Source organism: Penicillium bovifimosum (genome assembly GCF_028826915.1).
Source record: "Penicillium bovifimosum strain IBT 22155 chromosome Unknown utg000005l_segment0_segment0, whole genome shotgun sequence".
Taxonomy (NCBI): domain Eukaryota; kingdom Fungi; phylum Ascomycota; class Eurotiomycetes; order Eurotiales; family Aspergillaceae; genus Penicillium; species Penicillium bovifimosum.
The window spans coordinates 522,113-542,194 of record NW_026622714.1 but is presented as its reverse complement, the minus strand read 5'-3'; the positions used below and the strand labels follow the sequence as shown (position 1 = coordinate 542,194).

General features: G+C 51.2%; 10 protein-coding genes across 10 annotated transcripts; 5 read left to right on the top strand and 5 right to left on the bottom strand.

Moving 5' to 3' along the window:
- Nucleotides 1-306: 306 nt before the first annotated feature.
- Nucleotides 307-1,362, top strand: N7515_005373 (uncharacterized protein; the record flags this gene model as incomplete). Its single annotated transcript, XM_056666117.1, has 1 exon — nucleotides 307-1,362. The coding sequence occupies one exon, from the start codon at nucleotides 307-309 to the stop codon at nucleotides 1,360-1,362; it is 1,056 nt and encodes a 351-aa protein (XP_056519713.1).
- Nucleotides 1,363-3,458: 2,096 nt separating this feature from the next.
- Nucleotides 3,459-5,367, top strand: N7515_005372 (homeobox domain-containing protein; the record flags this gene model as incomplete). The annotated part of the gene is made up of 3 exons (XM_056666116.1): nucleotides 3,459-3,784; nucleotides 3,835-4,034; nucleotides 4,091-5,367. The coding sequence occupies 3 exons, from the start codon at nucleotides 3,459-3,461 to the stop codon at nucleotides 5,365-5,367; spliced, it is 1,803 nt and encodes a 600-aa protein (XP_056519712.1).
- Nucleotides 5,368-6,315: 948 nt separating this feature from the next.
- On the bottom strand, nucleotides 6,316-7,065 carry N7515_005371 (phosphatidylglycerophosphatase; the record flags this gene model as incomplete). The annotated part of the gene is made up of 1 exon (XM_056666115.1): nucleotides 6,316-7,065. One exon carries the CDS (start codon nucleotides 7,063-7,065, stop codon nucleotides 6,316-6,318), a length of 750 nt encoding a protein of 249 aa, XP_056519711.1.
- A 303-nt stretch (nucleotides 7,066-7,368) lies between these two features.
- N7515_005370 (putative small nuclear ribonucleoprotein SmD3) lies at nucleotides 7,369-7,912 on the top strand (the record flags this gene model as incomplete). Its single annotated transcript, XM_056666114.1, has 3 exons — nucleotides 7,369-7,425; nucleotides 7,534-7,724; nucleotides 7,807-7,912. The coding sequence occupies 3 exons, from the start codon at nucleotides 7,369-7,371 to the stop codon at nucleotides 7,910-7,912; spliced, it is 354 nt and encodes a 117-aa protein (XP_056519710.1).
- A 589-nt stretch (nucleotides 7,913-8,501) lies between these two features.
- N7515_005369 (adaptin-binding domain-containing protein) lies at nucleotides 8,502-9,822 on the top strand (the record flags this gene model as incomplete). Its single annotated transcript, XM_056666113.1, has 3 exons — nucleotides 8,502-9,315; nucleotides 9,372-9,689; nucleotides 9,743-9,822. 3 exons carry the CDS (start codon nucleotides 8,502-8,504, stop codon nucleotides 9,820-9,822), a joined length of 1,212 nt encoding a protein of 403 aa, XP_056519709.1.
- A 1,096-nt stretch (nucleotides 9,823-10,918) lies between these two features.
- Nucleotides 10,919-12,104, top strand: N7515_005368 (uncharacterized protein; the record flags this gene model as incomplete). The annotated part of the gene is made up of 2 exons (XM_056666112.1): nucleotides 10,919-10,994; nucleotides 11,053-12,104. The coding sequence occupies 2 exons, from the start codon at nucleotides 10,919-10,921 to the stop codon at nucleotides 12,102-12,104; spliced, it is 1,128 nt and encodes a 375-aa protein (XP_056519708.1).
- Nucleotides 12,105-12,271: 167 nt separating this feature from the next.
- Nucleotides 12,272-12,888, bottom strand: N7515_005367 (uncharacterized protein; the record flags this gene model as incomplete). The annotated part of the gene is made up of 3 exons (XM_056666111.1): nucleotides 12,272-12,345; nucleotides 12,409-12,721; nucleotides 12,790-12,888. The coding sequence occupies 3 exons, from the start codon at nucleotides 12,886-12,888 to the stop codon at nucleotides 12,272-12,274; spliced, it is 486 nt and encodes a 161-aa protein (XP_056519707.1).
- A 2,087-nt stretch (nucleotides 12,889-14,975) lies between these two features.
- N7515_005366 (uncharacterized protein) lies at nucleotides 14,976-15,339 on the bottom strand (the record flags this gene model as incomplete). Its single annotated transcript, XM_056666110.1, has 2 exons — nucleotides 14,976-15,182; nucleotides 15,250-15,339. The coding sequence occupies 2 exons, from the start codon at nucleotides 15,337-15,339 to the stop codon at nucleotides 14,976-14,978; spliced, it is 297 nt and encodes a 98-aa protein (XP_056519706.1).
- Nucleotides 15,340-18,272: 2,933 nt separating this feature from the next.
- On the bottom strand, nucleotides 18,273-18,581 carry N7515_005365 (uncharacterized protein; the record flags this gene model as incomplete). The annotated part of the gene is made up of 1 exon (XM_056666109.1): nucleotides 18,273-18,581. One exon carries the CDS (start codon nucleotides 18,579-18,581, stop codon nucleotides 18,273-18,275), a length of 309 nt encoding a protein of 102 aa, XP_056519705.1.
- A 366-nt stretch (nucleotides 18,582-18,947) lies between these two features.
- On the bottom strand, nucleotides 18,948-19,355 carry N7515_005364 (uncharacterized protein; the record flags this gene model as incomplete). Its single annotated transcript, XM_056666108.1, has 1 exon — nucleotides 18,948-19,355. The coding sequence occupies one exon, from the start codon at nucleotides 19,353-19,355 to the stop codon at nucleotides 18,948-18,950; it is 408 nt and encodes a 135-aa protein (XP_056519704.1).
- Nucleotides 19,356-20,082: the final 727 nt, after the last annotated feature.

The window sequence follows — 20,082 nt, the reverse complement described above, 5'->3', positions numbered from 1 at the left end:
CGGTGCAAAAACCCCCATCAAGCAATTGAGCAAAGCACACTAGGCCGGCCTTTGGCCCTTTTACCAGAGAAACATTTCGAATCCCAAGAAGAAAAAGTCGCATGGGAATATTGTGCGTCGTCCATTAGAATGTCATGTCGCCCCAGTTTGCAAGTCTAACTGGAAATACTCTGCACAGACGTAAGACTGGTCTCATCCAATGTTCCTGCCCTAGATGGCCCGGACAACCCTTATCGGCAGCTCTCAATCCCAGCCCTGTCGTCGCCGATTCTCCTCGAAACGATAGTCTGCATATCAACAGAACATATGCTCAACTTCGGCTTGGCCAGTATTGACCTCGCGGCCAAGCGTCAGCAGCGAATGATAAGAACACTCGCACAAAACCTTCTCAGGATCGATGCTGGAGCTGCCAGTGATTCAGGTCAAATTGTAGCAAACAACAAGCATGAAAGAGAAGCAATACTCACAGCCGTCGTGCTCCAAGGTATTATCGTTGCCCAGACAGCAGACGGCGTATTGGAGCCTCATGTCAAATGCGCTTCGTGGCTCATGCAAACACTGGGCTACTTCCATGAGTTACCACAAAACCCTATCGCACGCATGACTGTGCAGCGATATGGTATGGTTGACGTCATGTTAGCAATCTCACGACAACGAAGGCCGTACGCACCGCGGGATTTCATACTCCACCAGCCCGACCAGAATCGCTGGGATACGACCGAGCCATCATTTCATAATATGACAGGATGTCCACAGCCACTTATGTGCTACCTCGTACGGATCGCACACTTGGCCTGCGATGTGAGTGACATGCTCAACAACAACACCGAGGAAGGTGCTATCCTTAGCGAAGCATTCCAGGTCGACACGGAGCTTCGCGTCTGGGGCTCTAGATACCACGGCATTCCTCCAGTCACAGGTGACCGCACGCCTCTGGACATCCTCACTGAGTGCTTCTATTGGACAGCGCATTTACTGCTTGCTCGACGGGTGTTTCGAGACCAGACATACTCGCCGCGCGTGCAGCATTTGGTGCATGTGTGCTTTGGCCTGATGGACCATCTATCAACCGGATGTGGACCCGACTCGTCGCTGCCCCAGCCGTTTTACCTTGCTGCTAGAGAGGCAATTTTGCGCGAGGATCGTGAGTGGGTTCGACGGAAGCATGAGTCTATGACTGCTTATTATAGGGAACAACAGCGGAACTCGGCGATGGAGCTTATTGAGAAGATATGGGAAACGACTGACAGGCTCCGGGAGTGGGATGGTGGAACCCGTTGGGCGGGCAAGGGGACTGGACTATCAATTGTGGATAGTTATGTGCAAGCGCTTGATCGAGGGTCTTGTTTCTTCATCTTCTGACCACGTTGGTTTGTTTTCCTATCTTTTCGAGCCTCGCGATCAATCATCTGTCACTCAGATCCAAGGTTTGTGTGGCTGTGTGGCTTGGGTAACAACAATGAACGATCTCAGGGGTGATTTCCTAGATCGGACAGCCGGGATCTCGCATGTATGTCAACAATAGGATCAGGCACCAACGTGTTACGCCTGGAGGCTTCTGCATGTGTAGTCTAAGCAGAACAGAGTAAACAAATGCTAGACCGAGACAATGACCAGGAGAATAGAGAATCGGTTGAGTCGCAGTACGATGTAGATACGCAGAACACAATTTGCGCCGACGGATGATCCCAAAATACTCATCCGAGGGCCTCTTCAATCGAAACAATTTCGATGACCGAGATGTGTACTTCGTACTGTTGCAGCTTCGTACTTTCAGTTTAAACGCAATAACGAATGACCCGGATAAGACGGATAGCGTAACGCCAGAGAAGAACCAGTCCCTGAACGCAAAACTGGCCCACTGGTCAGGGTCTGGAATGACCTGTCATGTCTTCGAGGCCAATCATAATCAATGCCGGGGCGGGTACCTGAATGTTTCCCCTCTGACTATCCACGGAACTGCACGTGCAACTGCATGCTCATTGGTTGAGTCCAACTGGATTAGCCCCTAAGACCGTGCGTGTTCCATTGTGGCGCCCATGGTTAACCACTAGTTGAATCAGGGGAAACTCTGGCCACGAAAGAAAAAAAAAGCAAAAAAGGGCCTTGGCAGTTCTTCGATCACGGTGAGGTTCTATTTAATTTTGCCGAACCTCAAACGCATTGTCAAATGCATTGACGTCCATGGTTGGCGATCCAAACCAGTTCAGTGCCGGCGCTTTAGATTTCCGCGGATCTCACGTGGATACCGTTCGGCGGCAATTGGCTATTTGGCGAGAACTCCTAGGATGTGTTCTGGGTTCATTCGACGCCACCATGCTCCATGAAAGGTTCCTGCAGCACGGAGTGCGCTGATGTAGCACATTCGACTTGCCCCTGAGGGTCACACCAATGCAGTTGGACAACTGCACAAAACATACACAGACAGTAAGGGGAGGGTCAGCGCACCCCCTCTCTCGAAATCATGGAGGCTCAGTCTGCACCCTCATTGCTCCATGTTTGTTAGGCACATGCAGGTTCAACGCAGGGGCCAAAAAACCAGTTTCTTCCAGTAAACTGGACCCAGATGAGAAGGGTCGCAACATTCAGTCCTAACTCCAAACCCATAGAAAAAATGGAGATTCCTGCGACTAAAAAAGAAACAGACAAATCGAGGCCCTGCCAGTAACGTAAACGATGGGGGCCCCACGAGGTGCCAATAGCCGGAATTGCTTTTAGCCAACAGCGGACAGCCCGTTCGTGCCCAGCGAGAGAGAATATTACTAAGTTCGTTCGGTTCCCCACGCGTAGTCAGCATCCCATCTCCTGAGCCTCTTTCCTCTTCTTACCTTTCGGTATTCCTTATTCCCTCCATTCTTTTCTTGTTTGCTAGGTCGCTCGTTTCATTCTTTCACGACGACCCTATCACTCTTTCTGCTTTCATTCGTTTTCTCGAGATCGGTTTCCCCCCCGTTCCCGCCCCGTTGATCGATTCAACCTGGGCATTGCCATTCTGTCAACTCGAACACCTTCTAAAGGATATCTTGTTGAAATAGGGAGAAGATAATTCCCCTGCCATTCGTTTTAAGCTGCCTAGGCCAGCCTTCTTATTTATTCCCTCTTTTTGCTGGACGCCTCTGCGACGCGCCCTTACAACCCAACCACCCAATCTCTGACGTGGACACCCTCGAACGCGGTTCGACCCTACGCCAGTTTCTATTCATTCAAATCTTTGCATCTTTCTTTAATACTCTCGCGCCTGTGGCTGCTTCAAGAGGATTAAGAATTGCGAGATCTACTCTGTTACCGCACCAGGATCATACCACTCCCATTATTTGTCGGCCGGATCGTCACACACTGCACACTTCATTTCTCCAAGGGAAACATATACGCAAACCCCCCAAAAAAATCATATTGAAACATCTTGAACGCAATTCCAACCTTGTGTGTCATATTTTTCTACGGTACCGCATCGCACTATGTCTTCGTTGACAGAAATGCATTACCCGCCAACCGGCGCAATTCCCACGGCAACATCGTCATCCTCGCCTCCAGCATCCACACCCTCTCCGGCGACCTCCAGTGCTACCACGGCCCAATCCTCTGCGACGCGCCGTCCGCCGCGCAAAAGCACTCTTACTCAACAGCAGAAGAACAACAAGCGCCAGCGGGCAACTCAGGACCAGCTAGGTCTCCTGGAGGTGGAATTCAACAAGAACCCAACACCCACTGCGGCCACCAGAGAGAGGATTGCCTCCGACATTAACATGACGGAACGTTCCGTTCAAATTTGGTTCCAGAACCGGTAGGTATCCATTCAGAGCCTTGTTTTTCCATCTTACTGACCCAAATTAGTCGCGCTAAAATCAAGATGTTGGCGAAAAAGAGTATCGAAACCGGCGAAGGATGTGATTCTATTCCAGAATCCATGCGACACTATCTCGCGATGCAATTCGACCCAAACAAGCCCGGCGCAAGAGACCCCTTTGGACGCGCAGGCGCATATGGACCGCCTAGCATGTATGCGAATGAGAACAACCCATCCGGCAAAGTCGGTATGTTTAATATTTCTTCCCTGTTGCAACCTTTGTTCAATGGCTAATTCCACTAGTCATCTCTCACTTCACTTGTCGTTCCTTGACTGTCGGAAGCTGGCGGCGCATTGGCCAGAACGCCATGGACCTGGTCGTATTCTATTCACCCGACAAGGCATGCATGACCTATTATATTAACAACGACGCTGCCGGCTATAAGATTGAATACCCTTTCTCCTATATCAAGAACATTACATTGGAGACTGGCGATTCAAGCCCTGGGCCCAATGGGGCACCATCTGGACCAGGTGGTCTTGTTGTGGAACTGAACCGTCCACCGCACTTTTACATGGATTCGTCCAACTCTGGAGGCTTCTACCAGTGTGGTGATTTCACCGAGGAGCAGCAAGCCAGTCAAATCATGGTTCACCGCCTGGGTGGCCATCCCAAGGTCCTAAGCGTTCAACTTGCGAAGCTTGTTTCCTTGGAGTCCTTCCAGAACCGTCTGGCTTATAATAACCCCAGCTTTGCAGTTCCAGCTGCAATGTCTCCACCGTTCATTCAGCGCCCTGCATCTCAACCTAACCAATTCGCCGCTCCCACTTATATGAATATGTATCAGGACAGCAACCACTTGGGTTTCCACATGCCAGCTGCTCGTGGGCACAAGCGCCAACGAAGCCGTTCTGTTCCTGTTGCGATTGACATTTCAACACTTCAAGGTCCAATGTCTTCCTTCCATGTGCCGCCACCTCCTGCTTTTAACCACACCGAGGCAGGCATCTACGCGCCTGTTCCGCAGTCAGTACATCATCTCCCAACTGACCTACGCATCGACACCCAAGGATATGGGCTTGATTTCCGAACCAACTCCGTGTCTGCGACAACTACAGGTTCGCCTCCCGACTTCGCTAGTCCAATGTATAGCAATGCCGGTCAAGGAGAATCAACGCCTGTCGCCAACATGGCCCCTCAATTCAATGTCCCCTTCGTGTCTTCAGGGTCAACGGATGCCTCAACCATGGGATCTCATGCGCCATCCCCGTACTCTAGCATGAGCCCTGCGGATCCATTGATTGCAAGTCATTCCCCGCCAATGTCCAATATGTCACACGCCTCGTCGGATATATATGGCTTTTCGCATGACCAGCAGACCAGTTACGATGACGGTTTCTCAACGAACGATATGTATTCAAAGCATCACGTCAACTTTGGCGTTTCACACGACAGCCCCAGTTTCGAACTCCCCATGCATGGCCTCTCCGCTCACCCCTCTCCTGGGATGGGTGATTACTCTCATGGCATGGCCAACCTGGATGAAATCAACTCACAGGGTATGCCAACCGGGTCATGAGCGTGGTGCTCGGGGTCGTTGATGTGTTTCTCCTTTGTCTCTTGATGTTTTGCGGTCTTTTTGGGGTGTATGCGGCGCTTATGCTTGTCGATGGGTTCGTTGGGGTTCTTCCACCTCGGGAGATCTCTTTTTCCAACGTTGAATGCTGTTTTGGTATTGGGTCTCGGTATTCTTGCACGCGGCCTTTGACGGTTCTCGTTGGACATTTCGTGGCTGGTGATGGCTGAGCGATTTTACCTTGGTTTTGATGTTTCTTGCGCGGCATACCCTTGCGTCTTGTTGTATTAATACCCTTTCTGTTCTGGGGCCGGTCCTGAAGCGCTTTTTTGTTTCTTATTCTTTGTTCTGTCCCAGTCGGGATACAGAACATTCTTCTTCTTTTTCCCGGTCAATTTTACCATTTACTTTTCTTATACCGATCTACTTGCCGGGATCTTTCATCTTTCATCTTTTCCCCATTTTTGATTTACGTGGTTATGTCAAACAGCCCGACTTGCACGGTGACTCCATTTTTCTCCACTTTCTCATTTGTTTGCTTTGCTCTCGCGTTCCTTCGAGGATTGCTGTGCTATACTGATACCTGGCCTGCGCTCCTGTTGGGCTACAATAGTTCGTCTCCCGGGTATAGTGTCTGAAGACTTTTTCGCACATGAGCTTGTCCTGTCGGCACCTGTTGGGTCTGACATTCAGTCAGTGCTATTCCTGTGGGCTTTGCAGAGTTGTGATATCCTCTGCGCCAGATCATATACATAGGACGGCGTTGCACCGGCGGTACACGAGTGCCCAATGAGGGTTGACGCTAGGCTCTGAATCAGTTCATTTTGTATCGCACACGGATTTTATAGATTGTAGCTGGAGCTTAGTCTGATTCTAGTGTACAAGGGCAATAATGGCCAGTAGTATTACAAGGGTATCTCAACTTTGAACATCAACCCAGCATCGCATGCCTCATACCTGCTTCTCCTTCTCCCACCCCTTCGGTAACGGTGCCTCATACCCTCTCGTCCTAAGGAACTTCTCAATCCAAACCTCCATCTTTTCCAAAATATTGCGCTCCGGCTTCCCCGCCTCCCCAACATCAAACACCCCTTCCTTACACCAAACACTCCAAGACCCCATCATGCCCGCCATAAGCACATCAGTCCCCAGCCGATCCCCCACAACGGCAATCTCATTCGAAGACCCAACAACCCCACGCTCCCGGAACCACTGCACAACCTCATCCCCACAAAAAGGTTTCTTCTCCGTGCCGGCCGGCAGCCGGAAAACAGGAATGCGTAGATGCGCCAACTGCGCTTCCAGCTCGTCTACCTCGCCGTCAAAGCTCGCGTGGCTGCCGGCGCGGTTGGAGACAATCAAAATTGAGTTTGGGTTTGTAGTTTGGTTGAATAGAGAGGTTGGTGAGGTGCGCAGCGAGGAGAGCTTGGAAAGGATCTGTGGAGGGAAGACGGTTGTTTTCGCGGCGCAGAGCGTGTTGTCTTTATCCAGCACCAGAGCGCGAATAGTGGGTGTGCGGGCTACTTTCTCCGGCATTGTTGGGGATGGTTTTCGAGAATTCACTAGGTGTGGTCCTAGGTTCTCGGGGAGGTGCGTGAAGGTTGGGATGGTGAGGTGTGGAAGGAATTGGGTTGGTTGTTTGAGGAGGGTTTGCACGGCGTGGTTGAAGCCGCGCAGGTTTGAATTTGGGGAGCCGGCCATTGTAGAGAGCTTTGCAATTGTATATGTTGATAGGAGAAGTGAACTGTCATCGGAGTGTTATGTTGACCTTTTGCTTCTTTTCGATGTAAGTGGTTTGGTGAGGAGCCCAAAGCGGAGAGGACGAGCTTAGCCGCAAAACTCGCCTTTCTCTAACCTCGACCATCTCCGACCTCATCACCGTCCCACCATCACCCCACGAACACCCATTGCCTTGTTCTGTCCCCTTGTTATACGCCAGGGCAGTTTTGGGTCTTGATTTTTCACTTCGTTTCACTTTCAATCGCTCGCTGTCACACATTCAAAATGGGCAAGCTCACCTCCACGATCGGCATCCCGATCAAGCTCCTCAACGAAGCGCAGGTGTGTTACACTCCCCTATGTCTTGTGGAGGAAACGGATGCATGCAGTTAGATATGGATGGAGTCATCGACGATCGCATGACATAGGGCTAACGTCGTTTTTTAATAGGGCCATGTCGTGACGCTTGAGATCACATCTGGTGTCGTCTACCGAGGGAAGCTTTTGGAAGCCGAGGACAACATGAACGTTCAGCTCAAGGATATCACTGTCACTGCTCGCGATGGCCGTGTCTCCCACCTCGACCAGGTCTACATCCGCGGCAGCCACGTGCGATTCTTCATTGTGCCTGACATGCTCCGGTACGTTGGACCTGACACCTAGCTTTTTGATCGCGATTCTCCAAATGCATTTCCAGGTCCACTAACTCAATTCCTCCTCTAGCAATGCTCCTATGTTCCGTTCACGAGGCCAGCGCGGGCGCGGTGTCGGTTTGGCGCGTGGTAAGGCTACAGTGCAGCGTGCGCGTGGCCAGCGCGGTCGCGGTTAGGTGTGATGTGGAAGAGATGAAATCGCAGTTTCAAGACCTCACAAAGTCAGAGTGGTTGGCGTTTTTTTCTTTGTTTTTTTCTGGTTCCAAGGGGATTTCTTTTTCGGGCTTTTTTGATCTCACGACTTCTTAGAAAATTGGCTGCTATGTCTTGTGGAAGCCTTGCCAGATCATTGTTCAATGAATGAATCAATACCCGACATTTATCTCCTATGTTCCAGGCTAATGGCGTATTCTCTGATCTCTAGCGTTGGGTTCTAACCTCTGAGCCCTATCAAGCATTTGGCGGTCGCTCCCACACAGGTGCAAATCATGCGTAACACGAAGTCCATACAGAAAGTGAGCTTAATGCCTTCATAACAATAGGATATCAGTAGTAGACGTGGTAGGCAACCTGACACTATCCACTAAGCAGTGACATGTGTTTATCCACTCCGCAACTTTTTCCTCGATGCGGGGGACAACTTACCCTTCCAACACACCACCCTCTCCAAGCAACCGCACCCAATACCCTGAATTGGGCCAATCTCCACCCTCAAGTACACAAAGAGACGAATTAGACTGGCTATTACCCAGAACAGCCAGCACAATGACCTCTCCACCCACAGACCCCGCCTCCGCAAACCCCAAAGCCAAGAACATCCCCAACCCACGACGCCTCCTAATCCTCACACCAACCTCCCACTCCCTCTCAATCATCCCACCACTCCTGCACTCTCTAACCGGCGTCCCCGTCCTCGACCCGCCTCAACAACCAACAGCCCCACCCCAATCCGAATCAACAGACCAAACGCCAACAACCACCTTCGCCGGCTACACAACCCACAGCCCCCTCCGCCTCTCAACAAAATACTACACAACCGAAGTCCCCGTCTGGGTTGACGAGATCCCCCTCGAGAACCAGCATGCAGATACCCCTTCCGCTCCAACAGCCGAGCAATGGAAAACAGAATTCCTAAGCGCAGACGCCGAAATCGTCCGTGAAGCCGTGGGTGCTCTGGTAGTCTGCGCGCATAACCCAAGCGATGCACCCTCCCCACCGCCCGGTAGTGAGGATGTAGACCCCACGCAGCGGGGTGATGTGCGCGCGCTGCGGGATCTCATGCGCGGCGTCGGCGCCGTCAAGGAGAGGATTGATGAGGAGCGCGGTGGGGTCGGGGATGTGCCGGGGGTTTTGGTCTTGGTAGGGGGAAGGAAGGGGATTGCTGGTCAACAGATGTCAGAGGGTTCGAGTGCAGGGTTGGGGCTTGGTGTTGATGATGAGGATCTTGGTGGGAATGAGGCGCCGTTTTCGGTTGCGTGGTGGGAGGATCAACTTTTTGATATGGGGTTGTTGGGGTGGGAGGTTGTTGAGTGGGATCCGAAGGAGGTTATGGAGGTTGAGACACGGAATCAGTATGGAGGTGGGTTATGCTTTTTTTCGTTGGGAGCTTGTGCTCTTGGTGCTAACTCTATACAGAACGTGAGGGTATGCCTCGCATCAGGGAGGTTCTTGAAACGCATGATTGGTCTATGACTAGTGGTGCCTCTGGTCTTGGGGATGATTCTGGTGTGGATTCGGAGGATGATCTTGAAGATCAGTTATTAGGTATGAGTAGCTCGCGTGGGTTTGGTGATGAAGTCTCCGAATTGGAGCGCGAGATGTTCGGTTTGCGAATGGCTATTGAGCGTGGAGGCGGGGATGGTGATGAAGAAGACCTTGGTCATGATGATGCCGAGGATGAGATTGATGTTGAGAGTATGGAGGCGTTGATGATGCGCATGCAGGCTATCAAAGGTACGATGTGGATGACTCGTTATACTTGCCCTTGATACTGACTCGGCTGTTAGATATGAGCTCTGAGCTACCAGAAGGAGAGCGCAGACGGTTCGCTGCGAAGGCTGTGCAGGATATTATGCGCGATCTCTGATTTTCTAGTTGTATCTCAACAGTAGAATGATCACATCTTCTCTAGTAGATCCAGCATCTCTTGGAGGGACTAGACTATACAAGTCCTGGAGATATACGAATCTCATTACATACCAACAGAATTGGCCTGCTTCACCCTAATTGACACTTTCTACTCCCTTGCAGCCTGGCAGGTCAAAGGCGAGCTACTAATGTCGAGATACCCAAAAGCGAGCACAATCTACATTGTGACCAATCAGATCGACCCATGACAGCATGTAGTTTCGCACCGCCACACCGGAGCTGTGACACCGCCTCAAAGTGGCCAGACCGACACCGCTCTGTGACGTCAGGAGATTCCAAGGCACGAAGCTTGAAGATCGATTGTTTCGTATCTGGACTTGGCCTAGTTTACTGCGTCTTGCTTGCGCTATTAGCCTATTCTTGGCTCCTTTTCTTTAATATCGTTCATAATTCCCCACACGTGTACTTGAAACGCCTCTTCGTCATGTCTTGAGCTTTTGACGCCTGCCCAACCTCGAATCTATAGACTATACCCACTTCCTCCCAACGCGACGTGAACATAAACAGCCATCAATTGGAAGGACAACAGAATTCACAGAATGCATTTTCCGACGCGGAATTGCACCCCTATCGTGTCTGCGGCGACAGGGAGAATATTGCAACGCGGAGCTGCAGCTTCGCCTAGGTTTGGCCCGGCGGGGCTAAAGACTTGCGCTGGAATGAATGGATCCATTGCTTCATCGAGGAATATGCGTCTATTCTCGGGGATATCCATTGGGAAGGAAGGACTCAAAACTTCGGCCACACTGTTGACGAGGCCGGGATGCGTGTGGCCGACTGCGCTTTCGCGGGATCGGACGTGGATTCAGTCCAGGAGTTTCAGCAAAGCAGATCATACATTGGTTCCAAGGAATGATTGGAAGTCCGAGGAGCTGTTGGAGAAATTTAAGGCTCAGGGGGGAAGCAGCCGAGTGAGGAGGGTGAAGGGGAAAGGGATCCGACCAGGGAGACCTCTCCTCAAAGGATGACCAAAGGTAGCAATGAGTCAATACACTTAGTGTTGGGTGATAATGCTGACTGTTGTAATAGGCAAAATGTTGACGACGCCATCGCGGCTGTTCAAGTTGATCATTCCTTTAACGACAATTGGCAACCAAGGCCATGATAAAGGTAATGTCCATGTCTGGTCCACACCGAAATCCGCATGAATATACTAACACCTAGTCAGAAATCGAGCCCATAGCCATCCTCGTCCACCCTCAGCAGCCTCTCTCATACCTGGAGCGACTAATCCAATCCGAACTACCCCCAATCAAAGGTCAAACCGACAAGCTCCGTCCACCAGCAGTATCATTCATCGCCCTCCAACACGAAGACAACGCAATCAGGCCCAAAAAGCGCATCGAAGACGAGATAGACATCGAAGCAACCCACAACCACACAGACGCGGACTACGTCCCCGGCAACGACGGCGCCGGCGGCTCCAAACCTCTCGGCCACGGCCCCATTCAACACCGCCGCTCCCGCGAAGAAGACGTCGAAACCTACAGCTATCCACGCCACATGAGCGAGTCCCCAGCAGACGGCGAACCCGAGCGCTTTGTCCGCTGGTCCCAAGCCACAGAGGTGGGCGACTTCATCCGGGATGCAGCTCGGGCCCAAGAGTTTATCATCACGATCGAAGGCGCACCGTCGGGTCTAAGCCAGATCCGCGTTGCGGTGCCGTCGTTCAACGAGCGCACCTATTACCTCCGCATGCGGCTGCGCAAGCTCTCCCGCCGCATCCAAACGATGGCGGATGTCAAGGAGAAGTGCGATGCGTTGGCGCATCGGGGTGCGCAGCGGGTTGCGATTGGTGGGTTTGGGATTTTGGCTGTCTGGTGGTTTACCGTTTACCGGTTGACGTTTGAGACGGATTTGGGGTGGGATACTATGGAGCCTGTTACTTATTTGGTGAGTTTGTCGACGTTGATGGGGGGTTATTTGTGGTTTCTGTATCACAATCGGGAGATTTCGTATAAGTCTGCGTTGGACTTTACGATCAGTGCGAGGCAGAAGAAGCTTTATCAGTTGCATAAGGTGGATTTGCAGCTTTGGGAGACGTTGATTGATGAGGGGAATTCGTTGCGGAGGGAGATTAAGAGTATTGCGGCTGAGTATGATGCTGAGTGGGATGAGCGGGCTGATGAGCAGGATCAGCGGGTGACGGAGGTGTTGAAGTCGGAGCGACGACAGAAGCAGGAGAAGGATTCTGATGAGAAGGAGACTGATGTTGATTGATCTTCGAGTACTATGAGCGTTTGTACATTGCATTAGACATCACATTTATTCCTATACCTACAGTCCGGTCATACCTTGAACTCATTTATCTCAAACTCCTTCATGCAAAATAAATATTAAACAGCTTAACAGCCCAGATAAGAAGCTAAACAAAACCAAGCCCTAACCTATATCGTCCCATTTCGCACAGGATCATAATACCCCTTCTTCGGCGGCGCCGTCTCCTCCTGTCTGCGTTTATCTAAAACAACATTAGCCCTATCCCTGCCAAACCAGTAACCCAGACCCAGTACAAGATACATACCACTCTCACCCCCAGACGCCTCCCCCTTCCTCCGATTCCGATTATTCCTCACATCCCGAGACCGAAAAACACTATACAACAACCACCCAGCCACCCAATTCGGTCCGTACTCGCCATTCGTCGCGCCGCGATCGAATAGTACCCTCGTGAACGGCGCCGCATTGTGCCAGATCTCTTGGATAGCCCAGCGCTGGCAATCCGGTCGAATATGATGCCAGAAGAATGGGGGGCGGGTTGCCGGGTCGGCGCGGACGTTGTCAAGGAGGACGGATGTATCTTGGTTCATGCGGTTGTAGACGATGATTGCTTCGTCCTGTGCGTAGGATTAGGCATGAGTTATATGTCGGAGGTAGGTGGGTTGATGGGGGTAAAGGTACTTACCCGCATGGCGCGGTAGTATTGTTCATGATTCGGGTCCTGCGGGTTTAAACCCAAGGCGTGCATGAATTCTTCTTTGGAGACGCGAGGGCCGACGGGCATTGTGTATACTTCGTATAGAGTCGAGGTTACAGGTGGATTGGTGGTGGAAGGGAAGGAAGAGTATATAATCTGATTTTCTTATAGATCACGAAGATGGATGAAGTTGAAGAACTAATACCCTCCCTCCTTCCCCGGCTCAGGACGGACTTTATATCACTTACATTCAAACAGATGTCCGCGCCGTTAGCTGGCTAATTGCACGGGGCCGAAAGCCGATACAATCAGAGTGTTTGGGTCGGAATGAGGCAGGAAGAAGGCGAACGGACCGATTTGCGCGAGACAGCCAAAAAAAAGAAACAGAAACAGAAACAGACGCAATCGGACCAAGCGGGGAAGGAGGGATTGGGAAATAAGGAATCAAACTCGCAATCAGATCGATATACAGCAAGGATTTGAGATTATTGTTTATTTTCTTTTACTGCGTAGTGGGTACGACATGTAGAAGAGAGAGTAGTCGAATGTTGCGGGCTTTTCTCGTTTTGGAAGAACCTGTTCGTTCTTGTTCTCGCGCTTACAATCTATTTCTGGATTTAGACGCTACCGTGCTTGCATCTGCGGATACATGTAGTTGGGGGCAGTAGTACAATGCACATATGATTCACTGCCGTTGATATACAGCCCCGGACTAACGTCTTCGTGTCATGCTAGAGCAAATGAGAACCTTGCAAACCGTTGGTAACTCCGGATCCAATCCAAGGGGTGTATACAACTCCTTCCGGTGAGTAGGCTGGGCCCATTGGCAAACGAGGATATATCTACATCTCAGCTCGGAGAATTGGAGGAATACCTAGGAAAGGAACCTATATAGGTGGTACAAAGTTTGGATCTCCTGTTCCTGCTCGCTGTTCCTCGCTCACCCCCTCGAAAAGCAGGCATTACGGGTCAGAATGACAAGTCGAATCAAGCGGGGCAAATCACAAACAGAGTCATCGTACACCCGTTGCGTAGGGATTGAGGACTGAGCGCCAATAGCTATAGACAGGTTAACTGCGTTCTGGTATATCGAGGACGGATTTGTGAGCTCAAGTCTGCTATCCGAGACAGAACGGAGATATATGTATACTTGCATGAGGAAAGGTTTGAAATTTCGAGGCCAGTTTGCACATACACAAGAGTCGGATAGACCTTATGGTACTCGGAAGGGAGCGACACAGCGACACTAACGGGAACTCCGACCTCCTTACCACGCACCCATGTACGAATCCGCCAGGAAAGGAAATAGACAGAGCTACCAGCCAAAGCTGGAAAGCTGCATTCCTTCAACCGAGGACGTGCATCTGCAGTCGGGCCGCTGTGTGGAGAAAAAGAGACACACAAGAATGAGATAAGAGACAGCGCTACTCCGTAAACAGAGTCAGAGAAACCGTGTATGTGCGAACTCGGGCATCGAGGAAGCTCTGAAACATTTGAACCCAACTAAGCACCAAGGCGAAACATTCACGGTCACCCTTGCTAGCGGAAAACATAAAGGCAAATAAGGCACATGTGCCTACCCGTCGGCTTGTGCGAGCTATCCTGCAGAAAACCAAGGGGCCCGTTGGTTATGTTGTGTGACCCGGCAGAGCGGACTTCAGTCCAGGATGCAATTTAGTACAGTTGATCTGACAGACCGGAATCCAAAACGGTGCCGTTGCTTGCATCTGCAGCGGCTCCCGGATGCGAGAACAGAGCGCGTATTTGCTTCCGTTGCGGGGAAGGGAACCCGGTTCGTTGGGGACTCGATTTAAATATTTGTTTTCTCGTTTGTGGGAGATGAATAGGCGATGAGATGCGTTGATTCGTGGGTAGGGTTGGTTTGAAGTGAACGGACAACGTGGCAATAAGTGAAACCCGTTGAGCTTGGGTTTGTTCCCCTCGAGCTACTTCGAGTGAAGGTCTGTCTTTCGTACCTTACTACTTGAGTCTGGACCATCACCTAGTTTCCCGCGTGGCTGTAACTATGTTAGGTATATTCGCTGGAATATATAGAACAAGTTCCCCAAATACCGGCTGGTAATGGAAGCATGTAAACACATCAAAAGCGGTCATGGGCTCGTATCCTTAAGACACTTCATCCATGGATACCATCCCAACCGGTCACTCTGAAGTCAATCCCCGTTGACGTAGCATTCAGCGACGGATAGCACATCGTACACGGAGAGAAGGTCAGCCAAGGCAAAAAGTTTACCCCAGTTTGAAGTTCGAGACTGCATAGTCCCGCTGCAGCATTGCATGCCAGCACGGACAACTGAGATATCGAGATCAACCACCGACACGGAGAGTACTGCATCTGCCAGTGATCTCAACGATAGCGTCTATGGGCGCACCATGTAGAGCTTTTCTTGAAAACGCGCCTGAGGAACTTGATGCGCCATCTCTCACCTTGCGGGGGACTGTGAGAACCCCGTTGAAGGTCGACGTCGCACCGTCTCCAGACTGCGGGTCCCCGTTCTTCGCTGGACACTGACCCATTGCGCATGCAAGGTCGGATGTAGATGTGCATACGGCCGGAATGTTGTCTGGTAGTCATATTATGTAGACGTTAGAGGATGAGAGGGGGTCGATAATAGTGATTCTGCGAAAGATAGGAATTTGAGAGTCAAAATGTAAGGCATTGTGGGTTTCCATAGCATCGAAGCTTGTAGTTATCACCGTTGTCCCCTGGACTAGACTATAAGTTCTTTGACCTGGTTAACAGCAGCGGTCAAAGGTCCATCGAGTGAGATGGACCAGACGACCTGAGAAGAAAGAATACACTGTGAAGAGAGTTCGATCTCGCAGATCAACGACCAATAGCCTTTGGCGATCGATCGATGAAAGGGGATATATATTGGGGGAATACCATCCATGGAGTGCCGAGTGCTGTGCATTCGGCAATGCATATAACTAGTACGTTCACTGATGTCCAACGACCTCCGTCTAGACTCTAGGCTGTAGTCAAGTGTTGAGGGCTTAGTGGGTATTCGTACTGTAGCCAGGCATGCGAGACTCGACTTGATCACTGGCCCTTGGGAAGACTGGTGTGGATGGCAGAGGACTTTGATGGTGTTCTGATATTGTATTGGCTGGTGGGTCATGTGTCGATGTTCTTCCATTCTCCTGAAAACCAGGCAATGGTATGTGCTCAAAGAGTAATAATTCTGACAAGTAGTGAATCAAACCCACAGCCTCGAGGTTGAGGTCATATGACAGCCGCATAAGGTTGTGTTCTGAATAGGCTCATGTTTGTCTCGAGATGGATGTACCCAAGAAAGTTATATTCCCATCAACCACCACCATATCGTGTGCAATTAATCTATAACTTCGCAAACAGGTAGCTAGCCATCCCCAGATTCTATGTATTAAATTTGAATATCCCAACCCCCCTATAAGGCCTCCAAGATGCCGATCTAAATCTCCCAGTGACATTCCCCGTGACCCATTTGTTCCCTTATGAGGAGGAAATTGTACTTATATTTAACCTTCCCCCCCCCAGTGGTCTAGTGGTTAATAGGGTGTCTAGGGCTCCTTCGATGGGAAACCACGATTGCCAGGCTAATGCTAGTCCCTCTTCGTGATCCTACTCTGCTAGCCGCTGCCAGTTGGATTCGTCTGTGCCAAAGCTCTCTCGAAGCACTACGCTAGGCAAACCCTCCGCGCTTTGACCCAAAGGACTTCTGTCGCAGCGGACGGCGTTACTTAGGAGGGAGGCCGTAGATTAGTACAGAGGGTGGAGGTGCAGGCGATGAAGATTGGAGAAGCCTCGTAGCCCCCGCGGGGATATTCTGATGGTCCAGGAGCGGTCTGGAGTGCCTACCCACTGGTAGGTAATGGGGACCCCATCCTCTCTATCTCCTTCCATTTTGATGCTATTCATCTTTCCCTTCCTCTCCCTCTTTCGATATTGAGGTTACCTGAACTTCCCCTTCCCTTCCCATCCCGTTGTATGAAGCGATTAACTTTTCTCCTGCCTTCCCTATCTTGATGCTCAAGTTTACCTTTACTCGCACACGAGCTAAACCATTTAACCATCCTATGATTTTCCAATGTACCCTGTTTTTAAATGGTATTTTATAACGTTTCATTACCAATTTCCCATGAATGTATGGCATGGCACTCGACGATGTGACAATCTGGTGGATTTGTATGGCAGAGATAGATGTATGCATTTGTGTCACGATCTAGGCTTAGGGTCTTTTCTCTTGTATGCAAAATGGAGATTTGAATATAGAATCTTGAATTCTTCAACTCGATAATTGTAAGAGAATTCCAAGAATGGAGAACTATGTACATTCATTCGTACACCAGGCGAGAAAGACATGCGGCGATGTTGAAGAGGATAAACACCCACATTAACCCGAAGTTGCACCAGGCGTCCTTAGTGGGCACCATTTCCAACTTCCCCTCGCCGCCCCCCCCTGCTTGGGGATGTCCAGAGTGACGTTGAACTTGGACTCGATGCCACGGCGGGTATCGCCGCCGCGGCCGATGAGCATGCGGTGCTGGGCGGTGGGTCGTCAAGTATCCATCCACAATCCACCTGGAGAGCCGACTAAGTCAGCATGGTCCAGTCCCGTCCGACTCGTCGATGACCTCGATGACTTGGTCCTGGCGTTCCTTGACGAACTCCTCGATTGCGACCCCCCGCCAATCGTCGTTTTCCCGTCGAAGGTCTGAACTGGAGTGTGGGGAACGTTTCTCCTCGTAACTGCTGATAGGCGTCGGAAACTGACTTGCCGATGACACTGCCGTCAGTAGTCGACATAGAGCACATTAAAGTTATGGTAGCGAGTAATGCTGCGAAATTGAGTGGCGTACAGATACCACTCCACACGCTCCACACATAAGCTTCGCCAGTCTGCTTCGGGAAGTCTTCGGAAAGTCTTCAACCAAGATGGGATTCATCAACCCCAAGTGGCTCCGCGGTACATAAAAATCCAGAATCGGGCGGATGGAGGCTGCAGAGAACGGAAAAATCTCACGTACACCGTCAAGACACCCACTGGCGCCCAAGTCCTCCTCGATAATGTTCACGGATGGGTGAAGCCTGGTATGCTCGGTGCCCTGTTGGGTTCCTCTGGCGCCGGTAAATCCACCCTGCTCGATGTGCTCGCTCAGCGCAAAACCCGAGGGTACTATCAACGGGTCGATCCTGGTCGACGGCCGCCCGCCGCCCGTCTTACTCCAGCGATCGACAGGGTGCGTGGAACAGCTGGATGTCCATGAACGTATGGCGACCGTCCCTGGTTGCAAAACCCAGTATCCTGATCTTCTTGGATGAGCCCACCAGTGGTCTCGATGGCCAAAGCGCGTACAACACTGTCAGATTCCTTCGTCGACTGGCAGATGCTGGACAGGCTGTTCTAGTCACCGTTCACCAGCTGTATATCGTTAGTGAGGAACTGATGAACGCGATCAAGGTTGTGCTACTCACAGGGAACGGGAAGACCAGAGACAGCGTCCTTGTCATCGAACTCGAAGCGGAAACGCTTGGTGTTTTTGCTCAGGATCTCAATGTTGGCCAGCTTGAGGTCAACCCAGTCCTTGCCGTTGAAGACCTTCGGGCGCTCCTTGGGCTCGGCGACAGCGGTGTTGCTGTAGCGGTAGACACCAGCACCGAGACCGGCAAGACCCACGGCGACATAGATAGGTGTCAAGTTGGCCGTCTTGGGGCCCTCTTCTTCAACTGTTGGTATTGGACAGGCGGGATGCCTGTACTGGGACGCGCAGGGCATGCAGCAGCCCTTGATGGCTATCCTCAGCCGACGGTCATAGATATGCCTACCTGTCATACCAAAGGGCAAACACGTTAGCTGTCAAGCAGTTCATGTCGTTCGAGTTCAAATGGGTATCGGTAACTTACTTCGGCGTTTAGTCGAGTCCGTTCATCGTCCGACGGCTACCGTCGGATCCCCGTCGAGTAGGTGAGCCGACTTCCATCATTTGCTGCTCACACGGAGAACAATCGGAGCTCCGTTCCTTGTGGATGATGTCAAGGAGAAGATGCCCAATGATAAAAGTATGTACGGAGTACGGGAGGAGGAGAAGAAAGAAAAGAATTGGACTGGGGAAGATCCTCTATTTATGTCGATTGATCCAGACTAGGCAACACGTCCACGCGCATGAGAATCAACAAATACGGCGGGAGACTCGCCAAATATGGCGGCAGCTCTCGACCATATCCATGCCTCGTCGGGAAAGAGAAGTCTCCGGCCATAACCTCCCAGCCGCGCCGAGCAGAACACACGCCAAATTGGGCAAAAGCTCTTGACCATGTCCATATACCTCAGCAGGAAAGAGATGGCTCCGGTCACGAGGTCCCAGCCGCCGCGATTCAGGACACGCCGAATTGGGCGGGAGCCCTCTGTGGATGTAGTCCGGAGCAAGCGCCGGCGAGGTGCTCCCAGCCGCCGCGATTCAGGCGACGCCGAATTGGGCGGGAGCCCTCTGAGGATGTGGTCCGGAGCAAGCGCCGGCGAGGTGATCCCAGCCGCGCTGGATAGGGTCATTCTTGATTAGGCAGCGCTTTTCTGAACTACTACTGGCACTGCTACCTATGCGACTCATCAAGGGAAGACTGCTCTTTACCGGGATCAGCCTACATAGTTTCGTGACGGACGGCAGCATTATAATATCAATGATCGGCTATGATAACTCTGTAATGGCTCGTGCAGGCAGACAGGCTCGACTAGCGCAGCCTCCGTTAGAGGTATGATATCAAGAGTCAGGCAGTCTTTGTGGCATCAGGGCCCGCAACTATGAGAAGGGTTCATGATGCGGATGATGTGGATGTCGGACAAAAACATGGCAAGCTTGCAGCAAGAAATGGGAACATGTATCGCAGGCTCTATTACAGGTACGATGTTCAGGTTCAGGCTGTCTCTGCATGTGCAGTGTCAGGGCCTACAGCTTATGATGCAAAGCTACAGGATGCCGATGAATGGGGGTGATGGAAAGTGAGAGGGAGGGAGGGAGGAGGGCATAACAAAGCACGAGACAAATCACGAGACAAATCACGAGACCAGCAAACCGCAAGAGCTACCATTGGGGCGCACTGAATATGACATCTTGGAACGACACAAGCGCCTGCTATCTTGTACATGAACGGATCGTTTAAGGCGAGTGTATTGGAGGATTGTGTCGCATTGTGCTTTGAGGCTGCCTTACGGGTCACACTTCACGACGACTCCGTATCCAGTGGCCTTCGTGTCTGAACAAGGGTCTAAGCTAGATGGA